The sequence below is a fragment of the Gavia stellata genome, chromosome 7 (assembly GCF_030936135.1).
Source record: "Gavia stellata isolate bGavSte3 chromosome 7, bGavSte3.hap2, whole genome shotgun sequence".
NCBI lineage: Eukaryota > Metazoa > Chordata > Aves > Gaviiformes > Gaviidae > Gavia > Gavia stellata.
Window position 1 is genome coordinate 10,328,361 of NC_082600.1, and position 21,620 is coordinate 10,349,980.

General features: G+C 38.2%; 1 protein-coding gene across 1 annotated transcript in view; it reads left to right on the plus strand.

The window, feature by feature from the left end:
• The window catches only part of JAG2 (jagged canonical Notch ligand 2), a 70,882-nt gene that overhangs the window by 30,047 nt on the left and 19,215 nt on the right, over nt 1–21,620 (plus strand). The window contains exons 4-11 of the mRNA XM_059819563.1: nt 4,714–4,968; nt 5,873–5,933; nt 16,153–16,283; nt 16,666–16,785; nt 19,120–19,233; nt 20,040–20,153; nt 20,726–20,839; nt 21,395–21,441. Coding sequence (XP_059675546.1) covers nt 4,714–4,968; nt 5,873–5,933; nt 16,153–16,283; nt 16,666–16,785; nt 19,120–19,233; nt 20,040–20,153; nt 20,726–20,839; nt 21,395–21,441 — 956 coding nt within the window. The remainder of the gene's footprint in view (nt 1–4,713; nt 4,969–5,872; nt 5,934–16,152; nt 16,284–16,665; nt 16,786–19,119; nt 19,234–20,039; nt 20,154–20,725; nt 20,840–21,394; nt 21,442–21,620) is intronic.

A 21,620-nucleotide genomic window follows, 5' to 3' on the forward strand; every position in this document is an offset into this window, starting at 1 on the left:
ATTCCATGATAAAGACCTGTTGCTTTGCCATGCTGCAATTTAGACTTGGATGTTAAATTTCTAGGAAGAATTCCTTAACACTGAAGATTTTTTTTTTTTTTTTTTTCTGAGTGGTCTTGATAGGGAGTCCTCCAGCACGTTTTGCCTTGTGAATCTGTCAAGATGCAAAGATGCTTCCTTTGTATTTCTGGAAGGACTGCTGGATGGTCAAACAGGGACAGATCAGTAAAAAATTATATGTAAGAGAATAGGAAGGGGAATATGGAAACTCCTCCAGAGAAAAGACAAACAATATCTGCATCCCAGAGAGATGAAGAGAGTATCTGTGGAAAGCTGAACTCCCTGTCATATCCTGAACACTGAGCTGATCTCTGGATCAGGTTACATGTGTCTTCTGTTGCTACTGTAAGAAAGTTTAATCAAAGTAATTGCCGGAGTCTGTTTATAAGCTGATTAATTAGTTCCGAAGTCAGGTTTTGCTTTCCTTCAATGGGGATGAGTAAGGCTGAAAGTTAAATGCAGGTCCTGTGTTCCCACTTGGACTTTCAAGCAGGTATTTATAAAAAATACCCAACCAACCAAACAAAAAAGAAACAAAAACCCAAAATCTGGAAAGAGGGGTTTCCAGTGAACAACTTGAAGGTTTTAGAACAGTTGTCATTCTTCCCTCCATTATCCTGTATTCTTCTTGCACCCATCAAAAGCAAGGCGAAGGTTCTCAGAGCAGATCTGTGAAGTACCTTGTCAAGAACAAGTCTGCCAGGGCAGATGTTTCCCCAGTACTTGCCTCAAACTACAAACTCTAAGAGGCACTTTCAAACCCTGATTCCTGAACTACTACTGCACTTTTCTCCTCCCTGGCGCAGCAGGGTTGGCTGGGAGGGAAGCTTATGGCAGTATAGTGTTACTACTTGTTTGCTTTGTTGAGGGTGGAGGAGGGGGAGAGGAAACTGCCTTAGATACAAAGTCACTGTAAAGGGCCTGTTCTCTGTCATCTGTCACTGCAGTTGTGCTGCTTTCCAGGTAAGTTACTTTATGTGGCAAACTTCTAGTTGTATAGCAGGGGTTTTGGTAACGCCTAACCCAGTGCTGCCATCATGAAGCAAGCTGGCATCTTCATGGGTGAAGTAACTTTCCATTTGACTACATGTCTACTGCAGGGATGCAGTGGTTGCCTTCCTCTTTCATGTTAGTCTGTAGGAGACTAATCTGTCCTTATGGCTTTTTGAAATGGTTGCTTGAAAAAGGCTGAAGACAGTGTGCTTCCTGAGAAAGGCACCTCCTGTTCCTTTGGGCATGAGGTTCTTACGCTGCCATGCATGTGTTCCCTTGCAAACAGATACCAGCATCACCTTTTGTATTGCCCTGTGAGTGGCTTGTTGGGAATGTCTGACCTCTGCTAAAAGTTAGTGTGTTGATGAGCAGTGTCTTAAATTTAAGTGTAGTCATGTCTCCTGATTGCACAGTTACCATTAAATACTCTTAAGATAAGGATTCCTCTTTCAAAAATCAGATGCTTAATTAAAGAACCACCTTTTAGCCATCATCTCCTTTTATGCAAACATCTGTGCTTTTCTAGAGAGACTTGTAGAAAACTTCTTAGTAATCAAGAAGCCCTTTTGCATCTGAGGTGGAGGGGGGGAAGTTAGAGTAGTGTATGCTGCTTTTTTGACTGATAACCAGACAAATTCAGTTATGCAGCTCATTGCCTTTGCTGAGGGCTAAAAGTAATGTGTGTGGGTTCCTAATGTGAATTTAAATGGTAAACCAGATGCAGGGAGCAAACTTGTCTCATCTCAAAACAGTTAGATGTGAGAAACTGTGTATCTTCAGAAACATCTTGGCATTGTGGGGGAGGAAAGAGGAACCTTGAAAAACACTGTTCCTCCATGTGATTGCAGATCTCCTTGGAAGATGCACCTTCTATTTGGGTTTTAAATTTGAAGTAAAGCAGAATTCTCATACCTTAGTGCTTAAGAATTTAGTATTAGAAACTAAATGACTTGGAGATGAATTCCTGATGCCTTTTGTGGTTCAGGGTAAATTATTTGGCTTGCTTATTTAGGCTGTTAAGCCCTACTTCTACTGATACAAGCTAGAGGAAAAGCTCTTAAGACTCAGAATACATTCTTTTTCAGAGGAGTTCGTGAAGATAAAGTTTGGGTTTTTTAATTAAAAAAAAAAAAGAAAAAGACACTGTTGGGTTATTTCCCCTGTTCTCGACCCCAGGTATTAAGAGGACTGTTCTGCATAGGTATATTTGCAATAGCTGTAATACTTGTTCCAGTTGTTTACCTGTGTCTGAATCTATATTAGCCTGAAGATGTTTGATAAGATTTTAATTATATAAGCCACTCCTTTAATCTCAGGACCTGTTCTTCAGTCCATCTGATGCACTTTGGGGAAACACTTTTATAGCAGATGTTTTCAATGAGCCTGTGTTGCTTATAGCTGGAAAATAGCTCTATAATGCATATTTGCTATTTGTTCAAATTCCTTGACAGTCCAATGATTCAGCATTTTTGCTTTCTAGTTTTTCATCAAGGGTTTCAGATCACTAGTCATTAGAGAAGAATAAGATTATGAAAGGATGTTGAATCTAATAATGAAGCTTTTAATGGTGACTGGTGGTATGATTGGTATCCTGTTCAGTCAAAAATAAAATGGAGGCAGCCTTTTCTAGCTGGTAGGTTTCTTGTCCACTCTTATACTGACCACATGCTGCTGGATGACAGATGAGTTCACATATAGGGATTTGAGAATTAAAGAACAGGGATAGACTTCAGTGTGTCTTGTCTAGCCATAAAATGTTTTACTCAGACTAATCCAGGCAAGCATGAATTGTAGCCTATACATGGCAATACCACTTTTAATATTAAAGCAGAGAGATACTTGGAATTCTTAATAATTGGAGACCCTTTGAATGCTTAATTAAAACAGCTTTTTGCTTTAGTTCAATATTCCTTAATTTTAAGAGGAAAGATTTTTATGGTAGAAGCAAGTCTAAAAAAGATACTAAGATAACAAAATGCATTGCAGAGCTTACTACTTCTGTAGCTTCCTTTTCCTTTAATGTTGGAGTGACTGAAAATTGTCGCTTGAGTCCTTTTACGTGTTGAGGGGGAAGTGCAGCTTTGGTAACAGCTGCACAGGATACCTCTATGCTGTCAGTAACTTCCTAGGTGAGAAACAGTCACTCCTTCGGTTTTATTTTCTAAACCAATTAGGTTAATGAATTCTAGAAAGTAAGTAGGTGCAACAAATTTGCTGAAAATGATAGTTTAGCATTGCTTGCTACCAGCTTGGCGTGTTTTATATTATTAATAATCTGAAGTTTAGACTTTATCTCACTACCACTACAGCCTCTTGCTGTGTGCAAGTTTTTTGTTCTTCATTTCTTTTAACATGCATTTTAAAGAATCTTTATTACTTAAAGAAAATGGATGCTGAAGCTCTAAGCTGGCAATATTACAGCTGTTTCATAAATGCGTATGAAATTCATGTATGCAAGTGGAGCTTCTGTACCTTTTTCTTGTCCTTAAATAGTGCTTGGAGTTCCAGCTGCAGCTTGCAGAGTCACCTAGAAAAACTCTTGCAGTAGGATGTTACCAGATTTGAATAGTGAAAACATTTGAAGACTCATCACTGGGGTTACTCACTGTCTAGCCTTACCCTTACTGTGCTTTGCTTATTCTTAACATTTACTGAAGCAATTGTGTAATTTCAGTGTACTGACTATAATTGCGTCTCATGTCCTAGTACTGAAGCTTCTATACCAAGAATAAAATGGATAAATACAAAACGGATATTCATAAAAATGAAAATACTTTGTGTTGGCAGTTCCAAAGTTTTATATCCTAGAATCCTCTTGTCCCATGTGACAGCTAATTGTGCACATTTGGTCTCAGTTAATGGAGCCTGGCGATAGCTGTGCTGCTGCTTGCTGTGAGGGCAAGGCAGGACGCTTATAGAGTGTATTTTAACAGTGGTCATAATTGTCAGTAGTTCCACTGGGAATAAGGGATAAGCAGGATACAGTGTTGAGAATGGGCCCTTGACAATCCTGGGTTCACTTGCATATTTCTTCTTAAAATGTCAAAGACTAGCTGCACAAAGTGAAATGCTATGTTATGCTATGTCTATGAAATGCTATGTCTATGAAATGCTTGTTAAAGATGTTTTGCCTTTACTGTAGAGAGAATGATAAAATGGAAGAAAACTTGTTTATGTAAATAATTCAAGCCCACCAAAGCATTTACTATTGTTTAGTAATTTTGCAGAAAATTGAGTGTGTTTTGCTTTATTTTTAAAATTAAACTTGCACTAGAGAACTTTCATATCTCAGCTACTACATTATGCAGATTTTGCAATTTTATAAGAACAAAAAAGAGGCAAAAAGAGCCTCACATCAAGATAAAGCTGCTGGTTGTCAGCATGCGGGTGTGGTATGTTTGGCTGCCTTGAAAAATAAGCGATTTCCTATGGATTATGTTCCAGGGTTTTTTAATATTTCCTTTGGGACACTTTTTTAAATTGGCTTTCCTGTAATGAATTTGCAAGGCAAAGGAAAATTGAGTTATACAGTAGATCTTTATCATCTTAACATTTTCTTTACTAGGTTTTCTCTTAACCAGTTGAATACTTTTGATTTGAATTTATATGCTCTTGTGTGCTATCAAACTTACCACCTGTTGAATTTACCTTTTTAAAAAGGTGAAGACTTGTTAATAGAACGAGTGGCACATGCTGGCATGATCAACCCAGAAGATCGATGGAAGACACTACAATTTAATGGTCCTGTTGCCCATTTTGAAGTACAAATAAGAGTGAAGTGTGATGAAAATTACTACAGTGCTCTGTGCAATAAATTTTGTGGTCCTCGAGATGATTTTGTTGGTCACTACACATGTGATCAAAATGGAAACAAAGCCTGCATGGAAGGTTGGATGGGAGAAGAATGTAAACAAGGTAATGCTGTTTGCTTCATTTTAGATAATCTCTAATATATACAATAGGTATAAACTGCAGTAGGTCTTTCTGTTGTGTCAGTGCTGTAGCATATTAATTTTAACACATATTTTTACTAATTGACTTTATTCAATGGTGGTGTTACTTCAAAGCAAAATGATGTGTTACATATGTTAATACAAGATTTTATTGAACAGTGATGATACCAGTAATACTGTAGACTTCTATCCTGTAAAAATGCCCTTGTTATGCTATTTTCGCAAATGAAAAAGTTTTAAGTGTAATGTATGCAAAGCTGAAAGCTTTTTGTTAGCTCTTAATGTGAACAGAAATTCAAGTGTAGTCATCCTTTTTAATGTACCACTCAATCAAATCTCTTTGCATTTTGCCTTCAGTCTCAGTGTAATTAGTGTTGAAATTACTTGCCATACACGTTTTTCTGTTGAGGGCTTCCTTGTTTTTGTTTTGTTTTTCCTTTTTAGTAAAAAGCCTGTTAATGAGGGGAGACCGTTTTTAGGGATTACTCAAGGTCGTGTATCTTTTGAAGCTTGGGATTTCCAGTATAATACCAGTCTAATACCAGGTTTAAAAAGTAACTATATTTGATAAATGTTTCCTTGCTGACACTCTTGCTGTAAACCTCTATTTGGTAGCAACTTTTTCAAGGAGTTACCTTAAGTGGTGTTGGTGGTTTTTTTTTCATAAACAGGTGTAATGGGGTTGTGTTTTGTGAAATAGCTAGCTGGAAGCAACAGCTATTGCAACATGGCAAAAGATGGTCTGCTTTGCACAAGTGACGAATAGGCTAAATGACAGAAGCCCTAGCTGAACAGTTCCAGATTGCTGGTGTACTAGTGGATACCTAGCTGCCCAGACTGATGCCTGAACCTTTTTCTATTTACAGCTGTATGTAAACAAGGATGTAATTTGCTCCATGGGGGTTGCAGTACACCTGGGGAATGCAAGTAAGTCTGCATGCTTGAGTATTTTTTAGGAGTACTGATCTTTCTAGTATTTTTAGTTGCTACTTTTAAAAGTCTACTTTAAAATGAAAAAAATTCTATACAGAAACACAGATGGAAATAGATCTGAAGTACATTTCATATGTGTAAGAACTGCATATACTTCATATTGGTTTGCAATCCTAGTCTGTATTTTTTGTGCATATATGACTGAACAGATTTGCTTCATGTAATCAAAAATTATGCCTTTATCAAATGAGAATAATCTTTTTTCTTTTTTTCTTTTCAAAATCCTTAGGAGCTTTGATCTCTATGTACTATCTGTCCCTTTCAAAAAAAAAAAAGGGGGGAACTTGATCGTTGGACTGTTATGACTAGGAAATGCTCACAGTGCTAGAATGCTCAATATATGTATTTGATCACCAAAATATAGTAAACTTAGCTTTTCCAAGAAAAAAGGGGATAACAGTAGCAACCCCAACCGAAACTTTCTACCCCAAGTGAATGTTCTTTGGTCCCTAAGTCTGAGAGAACAGTCTGAAATGTTCCCTTAACTTTGTGATGAAGCCTACATAGCCTCTATGGTAGCAACAGGAGTTCAATTGTTTCCTTGTAAAAGTTCAGGCATCCAACGCAGTAGGTTAGGGGAAATGGGTGTTATTTTTACACTGGCTGTTGAAGAAATGGGACAGGTCTACTTGCAAGTTTGGGATCCCTGTGTATGTTCCTGAGTTTATTTGCGGTCAGAGTTGTATGTGTCATTGTAAAAGTGGATTTGTGCAGTGGTTCCTTTGTAAGCTGTATTGAATCTGCTTGCTTGGAATGATGTGAAACTGAACTGGCTGCCAGAACCCCTGAGAGCTGACAAATACCATTTGTGGCAAGCTGTGATAGTTTAAGGCAATTCTGCTTCATCCTCCACTAGTAACTACTACAACCGTCACGAAGTGGCAGAAATAGGATGCAGGTTGCTTAGCTTTGCTGGGCTTGGAGCTAAGCTGGGGTTGAAGTGCCAGTTTGTGAGCTGTGGCAGCTGAAATGCAAACAAGTCTCATCCTGCTGGAGAGCCTGAGGTTTCTGACAGTGTGGGGTATGGCAGATAACGAAGTAAGTCCTAAATCATTGCACCACAGAGTGGTTTCTTACTGCCCCAAAACTTCCATCAGATGCTGCTGACTTGTAGAAGATTCGGTGTGTTGTAGCTCTCAAATCTGACTGAAAGCTACAGTTTTCAATATCTATATCAATGTCTATATTCAATATATAAAGTGCAGTGTTTCAGTGCATTTGCAGTTTCACTTCTGAAGAGCTATAAAACCTCCTTAAAAGATTTTTTTCAAGGCAGATGTTTAAACGATGGCTTCCTTTTTGTAAGAAAGAATATTTCTATTTAATGTTATTTGGGATCTTGTCATATAATTAAATATTTCGCTTGTGATTTCAAGTATTGCATGCCCCTACTGCTGTTGGTGATCTTTTAGGCTACAAGTAGAGATTGTGGTTGAGAGCTGGGCCAGTATCACTTCTGCCCGAATAAGAAGTACTCCTTTGCTTGAGCCTTCCAAGAACACATTTTTCCCCTTGAGAACCTACTCTAATGAATTTTGGTTCATGTAAGGAGTCCTGTAGGTATCAAAGGAGTGTCCTAGGAGCCTGAGAATGTTTGCTTTCTGAATGCAAGGAGCCTTTGAATAAAGGTGAAAAAGCAACAGGCTTAAGCAAATGCAAACCAGTACTCTCTTTTTGGGGGGGTGAGAGGGGGTGGTGCAGTTTCCTTTTTAGCTTTCATTTCTCTGATACCAGCTGTATCTGGGAAGACAGAAATTGGAGAGGAGGAAGGTTTAAAGAAGGGAATATAAAACCTTTGAAGATGGGGGGCTGGGTGGCTCTGGTACCTTTTTTTAAGGTGTCTGTCAGTAGGTAGTCTCACATGAGCAAAGCCTTTCCTTACAGCATGTCACTGATGTGAAGAAGCATCTAAGGTTGTAAGTCTAGGGTCCCCCTTCTAACCTGCCCAGCTAAATAAAGCTCACAAAAATAACACTGAGTCTATTGAAGGGCTGACCAGAAATATCACTATTTTGTTGGATGGATTCTCTCATCTGAAAGAAAGTACCAGGGGAAGGAATAAGAGACTTAATGTTTCAGATGGATTGTATGCCATTTGCCTTGTTTCTTAATGCCTGTCTGCTGAAGTGATAGATCTGTGATCAGGAGGTTAAAGGAAAACAATGGCCTTTCTATATATGGCCACTCTATTTCCAGTATTGCAGAAGGTTCTTGGCTACCTCTTTAAATGTGATTGGGTAGCTGGAGCTTGTTCACACCGGTATCTTTAGCTTGTATTCTGTAATAGTTATTAAGCTACATTAGAAATGTTGCTTTTAACCCAAATGGATAATACTTTCTGGAAAAAAAAAAAAGATGCAGAACTAAAAATAAGCAAGGCTTGCAGACGTGACCTTTATCTTCAGCAGTACAAAGGAAGCTGTTATTTAAAAGAAACTGCTATGTTTGGTGCTATTGAATTATAATCTAGATTCCTTCATCCTCATTTTTGGACCGTTGCCGCTGTCATTTAACAGGTGAAAACAATGTCCTTTTTTTAATTCAGAAAGAAAATGAAAATGTGAGGAAAAACACGGGTGTGAGATGTATGGAAACCTACTAATGCCAATAGCTACTTGGTTGCCAAAATCTGCAGTGATATGTTTATAAATAGAAAAGTTGGAAAATGGTTTCCATCTTCAACTTGCATGAACATGCAGGTCACTTAAGCAATGGCTCTGAGGCTTCAGCCTAACTCTCATAGTAAGGATCTACCCTCCATGCTTTAATGTTCCAAAGTGATCTAGAGCTGTTCTCGGATTAAAGATAATACTAAAAACAGATCTTAAAAGTAGGTAAATAACTGCAGACTGCTAATAAAGGATATGCCGTTAGCAGTAGCTGTACATCATCTGTTGGGCAAGTTCATGTAGCTCTTGTTTTGAGGAAGTTAGTGTTGTGAAGTTTGCCATTTCTTTTGTTGAGCTTTCATCAAAGAAATGGAAAATAAGTAGGGGATGAGCTGATGTCTCAAAATGATCTGATGTGGGAAATGATTTTGTGGTATGGCTGGGTCTGGGTGATAGGTTTTTGTCATTGTGGAGACAGTTCAGAAACAGTAATAATTTACTGAATAAAGAGCAAAATTACATCCTTGAGGAAAACAAAAGTAACTTAGCCGCATCTTGCAAAGAGGCGAAATTGCAATCTTCTTAAAATAAAAAAAACAAAACCACCTTTATCCATATCTAGGCTCAAAGTGTTTGGCCACTGTAATCTTATTTTAGCCTGCAGTGGCAGACCAAATGGTATTACTGATTGACTTCACAAGCCCAAAGTAGTAGGAGGGATTGTCAAAGCAGCAACACTGCCAAGCCATGATGATTGGTGCTTTTTGTATATTTTTGCATCATTTGAAGTACTTCGTTAAATTCTATTAAAATGTTTAGAGAAGAATGAAGTTTGATCCTAATGGCTTATAGCTGGCTTAGGCTCAATCACCTTATGAAGTTATCAAAGTGAATACAGAGAAACCACAAGTGACAGTGTCCTTCCTTGATTAAAACTGCTGACTTGAGTATGTTTGGTACCACTCGTAAACTGTCAGTAGGCTTAGCAACTTAATCTTTCACTTACTTGTGACCCAGGGTGGTATGGGTTTGGCGGAAGTCCAGATATGCCTTGTATCTGGGCAACATTGTCCTGTTCCTGCCAGGATGATGGTATTTTCAAAAGTCTTTCTACTTTTCCTGTTGCCTTTGAATTGTTTGAATTTCCTTTCCAAAGCAAAACAAAAGGGGTCAAACCCCTAACACTGCTAAGCTTGTGTTCAGCTTTTGGAGCTATGGTAGGACCTAGGTTATGGCTTGCTTCACACAACTGTGATACAAAAATTTCTTCAGAATGTGTAGACTAACTGAAATTAATTAGAAATGGGATCTTTAAGAGTACTTCAATGTGAATTCTTGCAAGGTGAACAAAGCAAGCATACAGTTTTTAAAACTTTAAACAATTAATTTACTTAAAATCTGTGTGCTTTGAACTGTGTTACTCTAGAATTACTTTTGAACTACATCTGACAAAATTTTGGTTTTACAATGTTGGTGACTGTTTTCATTTAATCACATATCTTGTGTTTGTCCTGTTGAAACAGATTTCTCAAGCTTCCTATCCAGTGCCATGCCTTTTGTAGTCCTTGTGTTCCACTTCAGCCCTGCTTGCAAGGTTGATTTCTTGTGTTCAGCGGTGCCTGCAGGTGCTGTATGCCTCTCCCAAGTGGTTGTGCTCCTTAATCTGTCACTATAGGGGCCAGAACCTGCTCAACTTTTATTCAGTACTTTCTTTACAGAGGTGTAGGAACAAACCCCAGAGTTCCAAAATGAGCTACAACTACCTGGAGTGTTGGGGGTGTAATAGTGTTCTAGAGATCCTTTGTTAAATGTTAAAGGCTTGCATAGTCTTCCTATCCTTTTCAGTAGGAGGCCTACCAATATCACTAATCTCTTGCTTGTGTTTTCACGACAGTTGGGTGGATAACGTGGTTAACATCAACATTTGGGAACTCTGCCTGAACTTTTTTAAAAAAAAAAACCAAAACCAAAGGCAGCTGGATTCTTGTAAACTCATTCTTGGATACAAGGAGATCTGGTGAGGCATCTCAAAGCAGATTGTTATTGAAAGACTGTAGGGGACTAATAAAAGATCTTAGAGGACTGAAAAAGGAAGGAAATACAATGCCTGCTTCTAAAAATGGGGAGAAAGTAAGAGATGGGGAACTTCTCTACTAGCTAGCTCAGATAGAAATCTCAAAAGAACACTGAAAGAGGTATACCATTTCTAAATGTCTAGAAAATGCTCACAGATAAGCTACTGGCTAAGCAGGACTTGTCAAGAGCAGATCTAAATGATACGGTTTCCTCTCACAAGTGTTCCAGAATGGAATTATGAGAAATCTCCTAAGTTCTCAAATGAGGAGAAATCTCATGAGCCGCTCTGAACAGTAAACTAGAAAGTCTTTTTTGAGCAGTGTGCTAGCTGCTGTGGCATCTGACTATTTCAATTCCTACAACTTGGACTAGCTATGGGTCCTAAAGAGCATAGGGTTATTGTTTGGCCCTCTAGGAATGCACTTGGTACCAGTACCTGGACATCTTGTCCTGTCTCCTCTTTGATGTAAGGTATTGTATCACAGCTTTGAGTTTCAAAGAACTTGCAAAATTACTACAATTGCTGTGTGTCTCATCATGTAAGTTCTCTTGCCTGTTATCATAACCAGTATGCTTTTATTACAGTTTTTTTATGTCCTAGTGATAAGCCTACTGGGGTGGTTGGCAAGTATTTCACAAGTAGGCATATTAAGTTAGACAAAAAAGAATCCCATGTTTTGTTTCTTTATGGGTCAAGGAGCGCACTCTGCACTCACTTTCTTGGATGGCTAGTGGGTAGAAAGGCACAGAATATACCCTAAAGGTGGGTGCTGCTTCCAGGAGAATGTGACCTGGTGTACAGGAGGTAAAAACATGTATACTTTAACCTGTGTCTACAATAGCAAGTAGTGCAGACAAATTACAACATAGATCAAAGCAGTGCTGAGAAACCCATATCCATACTAAAAACATTTTTTTTTTAGTTTTAGGCTAGTTCTAGTCTGTTTTTGTGGACTGAATGCCTGTTTGCAGCTGGAACACATTAGGTGTGCTCCTGGCATGCATTGTCTTATATTACCTTAGTTTAACCTAAAAGGAATCCAATTCCTTTGTTCCAAAAAAGCTCTGTGATGTGAACCAACACACCATCAACAGGAATGATCAGACAGTTCACTTAAAGCATGTTCCTGGTGTGAAATAATGCAAATACAGACACACCCTTAGAGCCACTTACTGCAAGTTAACTGAGCAACCTTTCCCCATATGTTCTGGGTAAACGATTTTGAACCATCCCCTCTATCAGCTCCTTCACAAAACTCTGAATAAAGCATTGGAGTGAGAACGTTGGCTTTCAATGACTTCCTTTATTAGAGGAGAAAAAAAGCTTGTAGGGAAAGGTTTGTATCTTTTGGTCTAATAAGAACGCTGGGTGTGAGAGGAAAAGATGACAAGCTTTCAGGTAATTAAATTATTTTACTTCGTTAATGAGTATCTTTTCCTTCCCTATACACAAAACCATCATGCCTATTCCAAAGGTAGGAAAGTGGAGAAAGTGCTTCTGTGACAAATCTTAGCGAGTGAGTACTGTATTAGCTATAACATTGAATACAGATGCTCAGAATCGTAGGATCTCCTAACAGCTAGACCATATTGCTGCCTGCTATGCAACAATTAACCTCTTAAAAGATTAAACAGACTTTCTTATAGTTATTTTAAGTAAATAACTAATATAAAGCTATTGTTCTGGCCTATGCAACACCATCCTGTTCACGTCATTAGAAAATTTAGTGGTTTTCCATTTAAGAGGGTTATTTCTCCCCCACCCCTGAATGATGCATTTTGCTTCTGCTCTTAATGTCGCTGTTTTGCTTTGTTTTCCTGTGTTGAGTGTTTTGGCCACAGCTTCCAATTGAAATATGAGTGGGAGAAGCTCTCTCTAAAAAGCCTGCTTAAATGACATGTAAATATGGTACAATGATCTTCACTTCAGCTTTTGTAGGGTGTGCAAGGTACCAGTAATGTGTAATCTATGGGCATTAAAGGCTTATACCACATTGCCTATATCCTCCCTAGGATTTTTTTGGATTTATTTTTAAGCCCCATATTTTGACCTAGACTTGAAGTAGTTTGGTTTTGATTTCCTTCACATTGATGGTTTAGGTGTACTTGTGCATTAAGTGCTGACAGAGCTCTGTAGCTAGATGTAGATCAGAATTTATTTAGGTATCCCCTCATTTTCGTGTATTATAAGCCTTTTCATAAGGTTAACCAGAGTAGATTAGTGATTGGATGAGGCCTGCAATACGAAGTTTCTCAGGTGAACTTTCTGCACAGAAAGTTCAGGAGTCTCAAACAGAAGTGGTTGAACCAGGAGCATAAACTGTGTGTGAAGACATTACAAAACAGCTCAGTTAATACTGACCCTTGAAGAGCACCCTAACTGTTTGGTATGTAACAGGCATCTTCCTTTTTGATAAGGAGGAGTTAATCATGCAAGGTGCTGAGGGACCATGGTTTGCCGGCCATCAGGATCTGGGTATGTCTCTTCGCCTTTCCACATCACTTCCATAACTGCCATTGTAGGATTTATTGTAAAATCACGGGGTTTGGGAAGTCCCACCTTCTGCCCAAAGGAGGTCTAGTTAGACCAGATTGCTCAGGGCCTTATTACAAATAATGTGTCAGTTTACATACAGCAACATGGGATCTTTTGAACGCCTTGTGCCATCTGATTCGGAAATGCTCAATTTAAACCTAGCTTTCACTAAAAACTTATAACACAAACATCCTCAGAGGAAAGCAAAGACCACTATCAATTTTTTTCTTAATTATAACTGTTTCAGAAGAACACAGGGAAAGCATGGTTCTGTAGGAAAAAAAAATAAATCTCTATTTTATTGAACTTGACCAGTGTAGCTTTTTTAATAGACCCAGGAAAAGCAAAAAACCCCCAAATCTTCTGTTTCTTTCTCCTTTCCCTGCTTCCTCCCTGCTCCTGCCTCTGAGTACATAGGTATCTTTGAACTGTTTGTAATGATGGGTGCTTCTGTAGGATTTCTTGATACTGAATTTACTACTTTAAACACATTGAGATTTACTGTAGAAGATTTTTCTTCCTTGTCCTGGTATTTAGCTGTTTGAAGTCCTACTTGTGTATTGTAACCAAGTACATACTACGAGTTGAATTATTGTGGCTTTATCTACTTGTTAATGACAAGAGTGTTTTTCCTGCACAGTTGCAGTTTCTCTAATCTCAAGACTGAAATGTTATCTAGAAGCTTTGCTAATGTTAACTCCTGCCACCTCCCCTTCCTCCAGCCTTGTATTTAAATTCTCATTTTTCTATTGCCACCAGACTCACCTAAGGAAAATGGAAGCTGTGAAGCATGTCTGTAGAATTATCAGGATCTTTTCTGCAAGTTCTTGGTTTCAAGATAACTAGGAATAGAAGAACAATTGCTATTGCGCTTTCTCTGTGTTAATCCTGACCTGAAGGGATGCTTTGGTCTGGGAGCAGATGCCTGTACTTCAACCTTCCATCAGGAAGTTACTAAGCTATAACAATCTATTTATGGTAGCTTCTTTTGTACTGCTAATAAGCCAGCAAGGGCTAAGATTAAGCCATCTCTGATTTTGTTTTGCATGCATTTGGTTGTAAAGATGAGTTAGAGCCGATGAAGTCAGCAGAGGGGAAGGACAAAGGAAGTAGAATCTTGATTCCAATAAGAATTTTCTTTGTCCAGTGAACAATGGGAATCCTTACGAATTCTCTAAATTTGGCTTTTTTATTTATTCAGATGTTTCTGCAATCCTAAATTTTTCATTTCCAACAAATTATTCTCAGCTGGGGGGGCAGAGAAGAAGTAACTTTAGCCCACCATTAACTGCACTAGCAGCTTCCTTTTAGCTTTTACACAAGTGGTTGTTACCTGAAAAGGAATTTTGATTTGGTGTTTTGTAGGGTTTTTTATAGGTGATGTTGCTTTTGTATCTTACCTTTTGGGCTTCTCATAGTGGATCATTAACCTTTTTCCATCCTTGTGTTGTGACTTGATATTTTTCTGATAAATGACAACGTGCCCATTTCTGAATTGATTCCACTTTATTGATCACATCTTGTTCTAGGGCTGGGCTGAGATCCATGTAAACATTATCTTTTAGAAGGAAGTGGAATTAAAGCTGCTCTAGCACCTGCTAATGTAGGATGCGACCAGACTTCCTGTTCAAGAGGAAATCCTAATTTACTCTTCCTTGTAAACTGAAGGCTGATCAGCTTACCACATAGTAACCTTTTGACTTGTAAACACTGTGTTCCTTTGGACTGCTTTTAGCCTCTAGAAATTGTTTCCCTTGGGCTTGGTATCTTTAACAGTAAACTTTGACTGTGTTGAATATCGTGAAAAAGCAGCAACCCTTTTTTGCGGAACTAATTTTAATGCAGTCAAGCACCTACTTGAGTTTGTAGGTATGCTTAAGATACCTTCAAATTCTAAGAAGGTGGCTGTTTTTTTCTTTGCACTCTTAATCCACCAGTGCAGTGTTAAACAAAGAAACTTGTTACCATTGGGTATAGAAAACAAATTGAGCTATTGTGATTATTTGCTTTGTGATGCAGACTTTCAGACCTTCAAAATGCTTGTTATATGTGGGTGGGGAGTTGGCTCTAAGATAGTCATGGTGAATCACTGGCAGTAGTGCCAGGTTTGGCATGGATGGAGATTTAGGTTAGCATTAGCCTATGTCCTTTTTCTTTTAAAGTTCAGACTTTAACACTTTTCCTTGTAGCATAAACAATTGCCTTTGTTCGCAGAATTGCTACAGATAACATAAAGATACTAGTCTCTGAAGAAATCTTGTGACAAAATTTCAATTCTGTTTAAAGCAAATGAATTATTAATGGCTTTTGTTTCTGTTCTTTCTCCTCCTTTCTCCAGAGAGCACCCTTTTCATAATGTCACTAGATAACACTGAGGATATAATAGAATAAATCTATAAAAAGGGTTCTCTTGAAACTAAGTCCTGAGAAAATTGACAAGACAGTTGCCTTTCTGGCTGCCCATGTCTTTCAAGACTGTAGCACTCCAGAAACAAACTAGCTAATACCTTGAAAGCTATCTTCATAGCGAGAAAAAAAAGCTATGGTGCTTGTTGCAATAAGCCAGCAGTCTCCTTTTGAAAAGTAATTTCAACTTCTTTTATACCAGTCAGAATTTTTATCCTAGTGTGAGATGATTATGGGACTTCTTGTGAACGAACAACTAATTTATTTGCAGTTCTCGTAACGCATAGTGCTTGGTGTTGTTTGTTGCCATAGTGTGTAATATGGTTGGGTAAGATGAGTTCCAATAAGGATGTTCAACAGGACTAGTATGTCCCTTCTAAACAGGAGAAATAAAGCTTTGTTATCTGTTGCACATTGAACAGTTGACCTTGTTCTTGAGAACGGTAAGTGTAGTGTTCTAAATACCTGTAATGCTGATAATTAAGCATCATGTTGCTAACTTTTAACATGTGAACTTACATCTTAGGTGTCATTATGGTTGGCAAGGACAGTTCTGTGATGAGTGTGTCCGCTACCCAGGCTGTGCTCATGGGAGCTGTAATGAACCATGGCAGTGTAATTGTGAAACCAACTGGGGTGGCCTGCTCTGTAACAAAGGTACTTAACATTAATGTACAGGAAAAATAAGTGAAGTTGCATGATTAACTGATAACTCATTAACCATTTTTTCCTGCTAGTGTGCAACAACCTGCGTATTTCTGTGCCTAATTCTTTTATGGCAGATGGTGCCTAAACATCATAAGTATAGGAAGCTTAAGACAAAAGGCTTGGAATGGTCCCGACTCTTCTAACTCATGCAGTTGCCTCTTGCTTATCCTTCCCTGTTCTGTGGATAGTAATGAGATGACAGTCTAGCTAATGGAATACGGGGATGATGTGGGTGAATGATGTTCAACCCAGAAGGCATCTGTATGTCTGACTAAGGGATTAAAATGGTGAGATTTGTGTTCACTGTTGATTGACGCTTTTCTCTGTCCAGATCTGAATTACTGTGGAAATCACCATCCCTGCCTGAATGGTGGAACCTGTATGAATACTGAACCAGATGAATACCGCTGTGCTTGCCCAGATGGCTACTCTGGAAAGAACTGCGAAATTGGTACTTCTGGATATTGCATGTTTCTTCAGAAATCTGAAACTCTTTTAGGCATGGCCACGTTCTAGTTAACCAGGTGGCATTTTTATATGCTCATTGTTGCATTTTTTTTGTAGAATGGAGGGGCTATTTTCTCCTTTCCAAAACCTAGCTTGGTTTCTGAGAGCGGAAGTGTGAAAAGTGATGGCGTGAAACTTGTCCTTTCAATTTTATTGTTACTCGGTGTGACCGTGGGGATATGCCAGCTCTGTCTCTCCTGTCTAGTGCCTTAAGCTGGCTATGCAAAACACCACTGAAGACAACAGAAATGCTGCATTTAGATAAGACTGAGAATATTTCTTCCCTTTGGCTTCTTCACTTCCTTAATCCAAAGATGCAGTTGGGCTATAGTCTCATGGAAATAAGTTACAGGTGCACCTTTCCCTGTTAACTTTCTCCCTGCTACCCATTTTCTTGTTTTCTGGCTTGCTTGCAAATATGCATCTTACACAAGCTGGCGATTAAGGAAGGTAGTCATGATGGACGCTTCAGTTTTAACTCTGGTGTGGGGTTTTGCCCCAATTTGTAGCTGCCTGAATGTGTTGACTATCCTTTTTGATCAACTGAAACTTGATTTTTAAAATAATCTTTTAATATGGGACTCTTAATACATTTGGATTAATGACGCAGTTGTTAACTACTATGGAAATGTGTTCAAGCTCTCCTACAGAGTCACCTTGAGCAGTCCGAATGAAAAGTTAAGTGTATTCCCTGCTACCATTGGCAAAATGGAGGAAAGCATTTAAACGAAATTTCTGATGAAGTATGCCTTCTTGACTAGAGTTTAACAGATCTGTGTCTATCCAACATGAAAAACTGCTTCCTATCTCAACTGCACTACAAAGATAGCGGACTGCTTTTTTCATGTGTATCTGTGTATGTGTTACACGAAGACCAAAATTTTCATGTACTGGAGACAATTTTGGTATTTGGAGACTTTTCCTGACTAATCTGTCTCTGGAGATAAAAGGGCGAGTGTGCAATTTCTATCTCTCTCCTATTTTGCTTTAAAGATTTGAGGTTTGGAGAAAAATGGAAACTTGATTCAACTTTTTCAGCTGTAGTATTCAGTTGGGTGTTCTGCAGTGACTTCCTTTGCCATGATGGATTGTTAAATCCTTTTTTAAATGTGATATTGCCAGTCTTCTCACTTGGAAATTTGCTATTCCTTGGTATAGTTATAAGTGTAGATGGAAAGAACCCATTTTTTCTTTAACATAACTGTTTGGCCTTAAGTTCACTAAACTATTATCAGCAGAAGGTTTTCACATTTATCAGGATGTAGATATTCTTTGAACTTCTATAAAGTGCTGTGTAGTACTAATGATACTATCAAAACTTGAATTTTGCTTCAGCTGGTAGAATGTGATGTAAAATTTCAGCTGAAATGGATGAAATCTTGTCTTAGCTTGCCCCAAAAGTTGTGGGGAAACACTTTGGCGCTCCAGATGAGGGAGGCAGTGATAAAGGGAGCCATACATTTGATGAGTTCTATACTAATTACTAGCAGTAGATTGGTATACGAGCTGCTTTAGGTACTAGTACCAAAAATCCTAGACAATGTAAATTCAGTTGCAAACTAGATAATATCCCTGAAAGAAAGATTCCAAAATATAAATGCTAGCAACAATTAGAAAGTCTTACCTAGCAAGGGAATTGTTTTCTTCTTTCCAAAAGCTTCCGAGAGGGAAAATATTAAAAGTGATGGCATACAACTTGTCCCTCCTCAACTTGATTATTGCTTAGTGCAGCTTCTGCAAGTGTTACGGCCCTATGTGGAGTGACAATAAGCAGTACTGACTATAATTGCAAGTAGCTCTATACTTTGCTGTTTCCAAGGAACAGTATTAGAATGAAGTTAAACAGACCTTTGATACTCAAACTACTCCTACTTGTTCAGATCTCTGCATACAGCATATCTGTTTTGTCTCACTGAAGGAAGAAAAAAAGTGCTGGAGCACTCCGGAGGTGGAATTGTGTGGCTGGAAGCAGTAGGTTAATGGGGAACTTCTCTAGCTCTTAGGATATTGAGATATGAGTGACTTGTCTGCCTTAAGGCTTTCTAGTCAGTAGATATGAAGGATTATGCACCTTCCGTAAAATCCTGCTTCAGTCTCTTACTGGGAATCTTACTGTCTGCAGCTGGGAGAGGGAGGGTGCAGACTTCTGTGCAGGCACCTCTCTACTGCTCATGCTGTTGGTCACTTTAATCAGAACGCAATTTCTAACCATGTATGTTCTCCTTAATTGATATTGGAGGAGTATTTAGCAAGAATTTCTTTCCGTCTTTCTTCCCAGCGGAGCATGCTTGCGTATCAAATCCCTGTGCTAATGGTGGAATTTGTCACGAAATTTCATCAGGCTTCAAGTGTCACTGCCCATCAGGGTGGAGTGGACCAACATGTGCTATTGGTGGGTATGCGTTTACTGATGACTGACCCGTTAGGTTGGAAGGGTTGATACAGCTTACTTGATAATCATGCTCTGTGTGTATGGAATTTGGTGGTAGTCTTTTACCTTACCTGTCGTTTAACAGCTATGTATTGGGAGCCTCTGAAAAGGTTAATGGTACTGTGCAGCCAGCAGTATCTATTTGATGCTGTTAAGATCTACATGTTATCAGTTGGACCATATGCAAAAAAATACTCTGTTGCTAAAGCTTGTAGGATAACTTCTGACTCTGTAGCTGATCTAAAGCAGAATACAGAATGGATTCGTTTTAAGAGATATAAATGTGAACGTGAAAAGTTCTCCCCTTCTTAAAGTAGTAGAAGACTAGATTACTCACTTAAATGCTTAAGTGTCTGGTTTGGAAGATTGGGAAGCAGTTGAAATGTTTACGGACCTCTGTAATTGGCTTGCATGTTGCCTGTGATTTGGAACACAGGATTTTATTCCATTTTTCAACAGCAGCTATCCTCAGAAAAAAATACTGGCTAAACTTGCCATGATGTAGGAACATGACTTTCGCTGAATGTGTTAATCATTAGCAGATTAACTGAATCATCTTGTTAGATAGGGGAGAGGAGAACTCTGAAATTTTCTATCTCAAAGATAGGAGAAAAGCCTAAGTAAAAATTAGGTTTGAAATGTTAGTCTGTTCCTAAGCTTATTTGTTTGTACATTCTCCCCCTTCATCTCAAAAAAACCTTTAATACAAACTACAGGTTAAGCCAAATTTTAAATCATGTAACGGAAGGCACACTTTGACTTTCCAGATATTGACGAATGTGCATCTAACCCTTGTGCTCAAGGAGGGACCTGTATTGATGGTGTTAATGCATTTGAGTGTATATGTCCACAACAGTGGATTGGAGCAACATGTCAGCTTGGTAAGTAATTACCTTCTACAGTTTTGAATACCACTGGAGATTATTCTTAAATAATGAATAACTCTGTAAATGTGTTTCTGATAGATTTTTATTGAAGAAAACATTGAAGATGTGTGTTGCTATTGGTATCTTAGCTCTTCTTTAGTAGATCTTAAAGCCAGAAGTTTCAAGTGAACCTGTAACTATTTAAGCCCCAACTTAAGCTTACTTATAATAGTTCTTCTAGAATGCCCGATAACTTTTCTGTTTCAAAATACAGCATTGGTGATGGTAGCTCCTTCTTCATGGTGGCAGAACAGTGACTATAAGCTTACGGAGGCAAGGAAGGGATTTGCCCTGACTAACATATTACCTTTTTGAGTTTTGGCAAAGGGAAAAGTAAGATAACATGCATGTGCTGCTATAGACAAGTGTGCATTAAAAACCTGCGGTATGTAAATGGTTTTAGTGCCCTACCAATGTATAATATGAGCTTCTCATGCTTGGATTGCATGGAAACTTTGCTTGGTGCTGTGGTAATCTGTTTCTGGGTTTGTTCTTTATTCTCTTCTTTCTTTTATCTTCTTTCACAGATGCTAATGAGTGTGAGGGGAAACCCTGTGTTAATGCTTACTCTTGCAAAAATCTCATTGGTGGATATTACTGTGACTGCATTCCAGGATGGACAGGAGTAAATTGTCATATCAGTTAGTATTTCTTTAGTATATATGTTGACCGTAGGATGCTTTATTCTTTTAAAAAAAGGTTTTATGATGAATGATAGTATATATACTTGTACAAGGAAGAAATACCTGTTGTCAGGTTTTTCCTAACTTCCAGCAATGTAAATTGAAAATACTGTTTGAAAATTTATTTAGAGGAGTAATTGGTATTAAAATGAGCTTAGATATACACCTACATAACTCTAAAATCTCTCCCTACTCACTCATCCCTGATTCTGAATGAGATCATGTACTGATTCAATTTAAAATACTTTTTAGCTAAAATGTTAGATATGAAATTAGCTGTTAGCATTTGATTAGTATCTATTACACTGTAATAGAAAAATGTAATATGTAATCTTCTATTACATATTCTTTAAAATAACAGTCTCTTAAGACATCAAGTGTACCTGCTTTCCATTGAAACATCTAGAAAAACCCTTTCTGAAAATCATTTGTTCTGCATTTTTATGTTAGACCTGTACTTTACAGCTTAGTCTTCCAGTACAAATTCTAATGCCTTGCATATTTTATCCATAGATATAAATGACTGTCATGGACAATGTCAACATGGAGGGACTTGTAAGGTAACTCTTGTTTATTATATGCCATGTTGAAAATAAATCTTGTTCTGGCTAGTTATGAATTCTATAGTTTGCAATTACAGGTTGGTTAAATGAGGTCAAATGTTAGTAGTGTTGCAATTGCAGGCTCTTGCACCATTTCACAAAATAAAATTATGTGGTGCTACTGCTGTTCACAAATC